Source organism: Uranotaenia lowii, chromosome 2 (assembly GCF_029784155.1).
Source record: "Uranotaenia lowii strain MFRU-FL chromosome 2, ASM2978415v1, whole genome shotgun sequence".
In the NCBI taxonomy this organism is placed as follows: Eukaryota; Metazoa; Arthropoda; class Insecta; order Diptera; family Culicidae; genus Uranotaenia; species Uranotaenia lowii.
In genome coordinates, this window is record NC_073692.1 from 434668158 (window position 1) to 434675258 (window position 7101).

The 7101-nt window shown below is 40.9% G+C and overlaps 1 protein-coding gene across 1 annotated transcript; it reads left to right on the plus strand.

The window, feature by feature from the left end:
* The first annotated feature begins 4137 nt into the window (after positions 1-4137).
* Positions 4138-5667, plus strand: LOC129743538 (probable cytochrome P450 6a14). The gene is made up of 2 exons (XM_055735576.1): positions 4138-5194; positions 5252-5667. The coding sequence occupies exons 1-2, from the start codon at positions 4138-4140 to the stop codon at positions 5665-5667; spliced, it is 1473 nt and encodes a 490-aa protein (XP_055591551.1).
* Positions 5668-7101: the final 1434 nt, after the last annotated feature.

Sequence of the window (7101 nt, forward strand, 5' to 3'; positions counted from 1 at the left end):
AACTAACTTAGTAGAGGGGGAACTTAATTACAGCTCGATTGCCCGATTGCTTAGATTCAACACCCCTTCTCAAAAGGTAAATCCTAAGGATTTGAGTCAACTGGCCAGTATCTTAAGTCTTCGAGAATGCAGCCTTTTGATTTTTTTTTTCTTTAAGCCCCAAAAGAACAGCTTTCTTCAAAGATAGATCTACGGGGGTCTTCGGGTATCGACATGAAAAAAATGTTGATTGAAGATCCTGAACAGAAACGCGTTCCATCATCGAAGAGATGGAAACTGGAACCATCATGTCCAACCAGAACAACACGAGTGCTGACCAGCCGCATGCGTGAAACCAACATGGGACGAATGGCTTCACCTTCCTTGGACACGACATCAGCTAACAAATGTTGATTTTTATCGATGTGATTCGATCCTGTACCATTTGAAACGACATCTGGGAATGGACTTCGGTTTCATCATTCCTCGTCGGTTCATATGAGAGAAAAGTACTACCGGTAGTTTTTAAAAACGAACACAAACACATACAGGATCTCAATGAAAAATGATGTTTCCTCGAAGAGATTCCTTTTTTCTTAACTCTAAAGCGTACATTTTTCGAGGATATGATGGCTAGCATCTTACAAATGCTAAAACCACCAACCCACCGAAAGTGTACTATGTATGCCGTGACCGGGGTTCGATCTCATACCCCATGGCTTAGAAGACTTGAAGGCTATCCTCTACGCCACGGGCGCGCGGCTGCCTCGTTACTAACATAATAATCGGTAAACTTACCGGGGAGCGAGCGCTCCCTTTCGCTGTGCCGCGCCGATCGTCCCAGGGCTCGTGGCGTTCTAGGTGCGTGGGGAGCGCAGGAGTTTCATCGATGACTTCGACTCGAACTTGTTCAAAATTCTCGCCATCATTTTGACTTCAGGTATCCATTAGTTTCCCACTCTGGCTCGGGGCGTAGTTGGAACAATCATTTGGTTTTCAACCTACTGTTGGATGTCCTCCGAGGCGGGGATTAACTAGCCGACAGTACCTAGAAACTTCACTTCCGCTTGACCCAAACTTGCCACTGCTACATCCGCATCGATTTCCATCTCGTAAAGATTTTCCTTCAAAAATGCCGTTGCCACGATTGCGTTGTGCTTCTGCATCACTGCTTTGTTATCGCAGAAAGTAGCGGAAATCCTTGCTTTAGCCAACGTCTTAACGGACAAAAAAATTTCACAGAGCTCCGGAACGTAAAGCACATCACGAAGTACAACTTTGACATCTTGTTGCTTCGGCCTTCGATGGTTCCTTTTAATTTCGATATCAGAGATTGTCCATCTTGGCGACGTTGATTTGGACTGGATCCACGAGGCTGCTTGTCGACTTGAACCATTCGCAACCTTGATGACATGGTCACCCGACCCTGAATCGAGTTTGAATATTAAACATTCGATCTGCTCCTCCGAGCCTTAAAACTATTGGCTTTGGAGCATTCAGATACTGTAATTTCTTCCTTGGCCTGGCAACCTTTATACAGGTGGCCGTTCTTTCCGCATTTGTAGGAAGTCCTGTTGAAAATCGATTGAGGCTTGGTTTTAAGATTCAAGAATTTTCCTCGATGGTTGTTTGGAGACGTGTTTTCTCCTTCACCTCCTGTCCTAGCAACCGTTGCTTAGCTACCTCCAGGGTTAGTTGGTCGTCATCGAGATTTTTCAACGCTATCGCCAACGGATCATACGTCTCCGGAAGGGTTCCAAAGAGCATGATTACCTTATCCGCTTCGGTCAACGTTAGTCCGGCCACTTGCAATTGCCGAATCAGATCCTCATACGCCACCAGATGTGAGCGCATGGAATCACCTTCTCGCAACTTGAGGCTTCCGATCTGCTTTTTGACGAGGTTGTGTGGCCAGGGACTTTTTCGCGAAAGTGTTTTCCAGTCCCTGACACATTGTTCTCGCCGTCCGTTTCTCCCGAACGATTTCCAGACAAACGTCCCTCAGAACACGAAAACTCCAGTTATGAAATGCGGGACCTCCGGTATATTGGGGAATACCGTGAGCCGGATTGTTCTGGGTGCCCATAACCTGTTGTAATCCGTATAAGAAAGAACAACGCAATGGATTTACAACTGAAGTTTTTATTTGGGTACTGAACTAAACAGTTGGGAGGTTTGATGAGAACTAACTTAATAGAGGGGAACTTGAAAAAATTACAGCTCGATTGCCTGATTGCTTAAATTCAACAGTAATCAATTTTCACAACATAAACTGAACCGATTAACATTCAAAAACAGCGCAATACGAGATATTATTATTCTGTACAATGCAGATAAATTTGGCATTTGTCAGTTTAACGGTTCCGGAGATTTTACCGAACCTTGATTTAGAAAAAAAGGAGGATCATAGCATACATTATAGATGGCGCAAGTATCGCCCAAAAATATAAGTTGAAAAACTTCTTGTTGAAATGAAAGATTCAACGCAGGTTTCAGTGGTGGAATGGAGTTATCTTTATTCAGGTATAGGTATTCAGGTCTTCATTCTACCCATTTCATTAGCGATAGCTATTTGTTTCTTTCCACTTCTCATATTCCCTAATCAGGAAAGTACTCATTTCTCAATGAGCACTTTGATACTCTTACCCAGAATATCTTGCAACACTGTTTTGTTACTACGAACACAATTTGAGTAGTATCGCTTAACCGTTTGGGGTAGTCGCACCGACATCTGTGCACAAAACTTATTGTCCCGCGTCGGTTCTCCGGCACATAGGGCCGTTGTAAAAGACCTCTACTGTTGACGATCTGAACCAGCGCCTGCACTTGGTCCCAGTCAAAATTCTCGTTGAAAGCTCGGATTTCAGTGACTAGGCTGTGCACAAAAGGCACCTAGGGGTAGGCTTGAATAACAGCGGCACGTTATCCAAACATACGAGATCCACGCACTGTGATAACCTGTGACCATCCCCCATTCATACTACTAAAAGTACGCGTTCTGTTAGCTGCGCTACCTGTACGAGTTTTTTTGACTTCCTAGATGTATTTACCTAAATCCTCCAGCTTGGGATCTTCTCTCATACTTTTGACCTTTTGATTTTCATGATGATCACGACTCTCTGGCTCTTCGATTCGTTGGAAATCGTTTTCTTCCTGAACATGCATCTACTTTAGGTCTTTATAACCACTTAACAATCCGAGATCAATTCGCTGAGCCATGAAGAATTCACTGAGGATCTCAACAGCGATGAACTCTTACGCTATCAAAGTTTGGTATTCATTTACCCTGTTTGAGACAATTTACGGAACTTCCTCATCTACCTGGCAATGATCTCATCAAAGTAAATACATATGCTTCTCAAAGTTTGAGTTCAATCATCTTTTTTCACAATTTCTATATTTGAACTTGTCCCTAGGTCTCACTTAAAGCAAAGAGTTTGTCTTCTGCCAATTCGGCCCCCTTTAACTGTCCCTGGGCTATTTCTCTCAAAAACTTTTTCTAGGGTTGGCCAAGACTGGTAAGATGGCCTTGGCTTTGAAGAGCATGCTGTATCATTGCCTCTCTAAGCGTGTTCCATGAGTGTACAGTATTCGTTAGTTTTTCAACCGGTACATCTGATTTGCATGTTTTGAAACTACCATCACCAAGTGCTTCTTAAAACTCTTCTGTGATTGTTATGAAGATAAAGGGCACCTAGTGACTAACTTGTATAAAATTTCTTTCAATCGTATCGTATATTGCCAAGGCTCAAAATTTCGTTCATTCGTTTTACTAAAGTTCAAATCCGGAAACATCACTTATTTGATGTTGGATTTCAGATTCCGTTCATATTTAGATCTTTCGTCTCAATATCCATTCTGGTTTCTCCGTACTTTGTTTTGATTTCCTGATTCAATTAAAGAACGAACCCAATACCTCACGAATTCTTAGCCAGTGCCCTAAGCGCTCACGTAAGGGGACCCTGATGATTGATGAACAAATCCCGAACTCATTTTCCTATCAGTTAGAAAGTTCTGGGGCCATATCATCTTATCTGTCATGATCAGTTTTTATCTACCTTCGGCCAAATGTAAGCCGATATTATAATAAAATTCATCAGTGTTAATCTGGCAGTAGTTTCAAACACATCTTTGGTTCAAACGTAGCGACTCTGAGCTATGGCTTCCCAATTTCTTCTAGCGCTTGTTGTAATAGCAATACTGTGTTTTGTGTACATTAAGAAAAAATACGAATTCTGGGCCAGCTATGGTGTTCCCTACCTGGAGCCGGAGTTTCCTTATGGAAATTTTAAAGAAGCGGGTCACACTTCAATGGCTGATTTATCCACGAAGCAATACCGACTAATGAAGGGCGAGGGAACATTTTTCGGGATGTATTTCTTTCTTCAGCCGCTGATAATGGTTACCGATTTGGATCTTGTAAAGACCATCCTTATTAAAGACTTTAACTTTTTCCCTAATCGCGCGATGTATTACAACATCAAGGATGATCCGCTGAGTGGGAATTTGTTTGCCGTTGAGGACAACTACTGGAGGACACTGCGGACCAAATTGTCGCCGACTTTCTCTTCCGGCAAGATAAAGCTGATGTTTCATATTTTGAAAGCTGTGAGTGATAATTTGACTGACTATTTGGAGAATATGGTTGGAAAAGGGAATGAGTTAGAGGCCAAGGACTGCATGGCTCGTTTCACTGTGGATATCATAGGAAGTTGCGCGTTTGGAATCGATTGCAATAGTTTCAACGATCCGGATAGTCGGTTCCGGAAATTTGGGACCCAGGTTTTCGACAAACCGAGACATCGAGGATTGGCTCGATTGTTTCTGCGTTTATTTCCAGAAGTAGGAAGATCATTGAACATAAAAGCCGTTCGTGATGATGCTTCCGGTTTTTTCAATGGAGTGGTCAGGGATACGGTGAACTACCGTTTGCGAAATGGAAGCAATCGCAAGGATTTCCTCAATTTACTTTTGGAGTTAAAACACAGCGGAGTTTATTTGAGCATGGACGAAATTGCTGCTCAATCTTTCATTTTCTTCCTAGCTGGGTTCGAAGCATCTTCCTCCAATCAAACGTACTGCCTATATGAGCTTGCATTGAACCAGGAGTGTCAAAATAAGGCCAGAAAATGTGTGCAACAAGCGATCACAAAACATGGAGGATTAACCTATGAGGCCGTTTGTGATATGTCATATCTAGATCAATGCATCAAAGGTTAAGCTTTTTGGATCCCAAAAAATGTATTGAAAATAACCTATATTTTCATTTCAGAAACACTGCGATTGTATCCATCTGTGCCAGTACTTGAGCGGAAGGCTTTCCAAAATTACCAAATCCCAAACACAAAAGTCGTCATTCCAAGAGGCACACTCGTTCAAATCCCGGTATTTGCCATTCATCGTGATGAAAATATTTATCCCAGCCCTTTGGGTTTCGATCCAGACAGATTTGCACCTGGAGAAATAATCAAACGGCATTCGTGTGCTTTTATTCCATTTGGCGAAGGTCCACGCATATGTATCGGTCTTAGGTTTGGGATGCTACAATCTCGAGTTGGGCTGGCAACAGTGTTGAACAGGTACAGAGTAACAACGTGTTCTAAAACCACTATTCCGTTAGAATATTCGAGCTCAGCCAGCGTTCTACAACCGAAAGGGCCTCTCTGGTTACGTTTTGAACCTTTATAGATTGAAACCATTATAATATTATAAAAAATATCTGAAAACGGAGAACAATGACTTCCATTTAGGTTTCCAAATTAAACATTCCAAATTTTTAAAACTTACTTGTACTCTTTGATGTTATGCAAAATTAAATTTAATCTGTAATAAGAAAAACTATTTGAAAAAATCTATAGTGTTGCAAGAAATATAAATTAACTATTTCATCGGAAGTTTGTCTACAAATTCTCTATTTAATGTCATGTTTTTGAACTGAAACATCTCTTAATTCCTAATCTTAAACTAATCGATTTCTCTTTGCTCTATATTTTCAAGTAACATCAAAGGAGTTCCTACTGATGATACATTTAGTTGCATTTGTCTTCTTAGCAAGTCTTTTAAACGAACACTTCCTGCAGGAAAAAAATGACTTCTTCAAGTCTCAAACAAAACACACACTTTGAGGTCCTACCTATATCCCATAATCCATAATAATAAAAGCAGTCGCGGTCGTCCTCAGTCGAAGCAAGCCATGATGATGATGCCATTTTGAAAAAGTTTTAGCATCGCACGAGCCTTATCGTTTTGGTGTCGTATTGTAGGCCTAGATACCCGTTTCTTGAATGTGGCAAACTCGGATCGACCTTAATTCTTAGAACGGTGGCCGATTTGTTTGTTTGGCTGTTTATTACGATTGCTAAAAAGTTGACGCGAAAGTTGTAGCAGACTTCATTGCTTCGAATTCATTCATTTTATTGTATCATCTGGTTATCAGTTTGTTTGAATCATGTGTCGCTGCAAATTGGCATGCTTCATCACATCACATCTGAGGCGACTTACGAATGACAATCTCAGAAAATTCCAGCGTAAGACAACAAAAAATAATGGAGGCGACAAAATTTGCTTTGCAAGATAAACCATTTTTACTGCGCCTTATCTCGTGGAAAGATGCGTACGTTGGGAAGTAGAATACTCATTTCCACAAATATTACAACGAGTATCTATGTATGTGTAGAAAAACTATAGACATTAAGGAACACTTTCATCTACAACATTTTTTTAAATCCTCATCAGGCCTACTAATCTGTTTCTTTTTCTGAAGCCGATGCGGGGTAGTTTTTTTCAATATCGAGTATTTAGTCTTTTACAATCAGCTTATTCAGCACCAAACAAACCTTTTGAAGTAAACAAAATAAAACAATCAGAAAAATTGTTAACCGCTAATTTACTACAACTGATTCTTGAGACAACAATTTAGTTTGTTGTCTCCCACGAGCCTCAGATGTAAAAACAAAAAACTGACGACTCATTCCTCTATCAGCAAGAAAATTAGTTCATCGTTGTGGCCTTATCTGTTTCTATTGGAGCCATGAACAATTTTTATCTGTTCTTTATTGGTTGTAGAGTCAGCTCACTTTGAGCATGAAATCTTCGAGAATTGTCTTCAGTATTAATCTGACA

Coding starts and splice junctions, on each gene's coding strand:
- LOC129743538 (XM_055735576.1), top strand. CDS start 4,138: ATGGCTTCCCAATTTCTTCTAGCGCTTGTTGTAATAGCAATACTGTGT. Junction 5,195..5,251: donor TCTAGATCAATGCATCAAAG/GTTAAGCTTTTT, acceptor TTTTCATTTCAG/AAACACTGCGATTGTATCCA.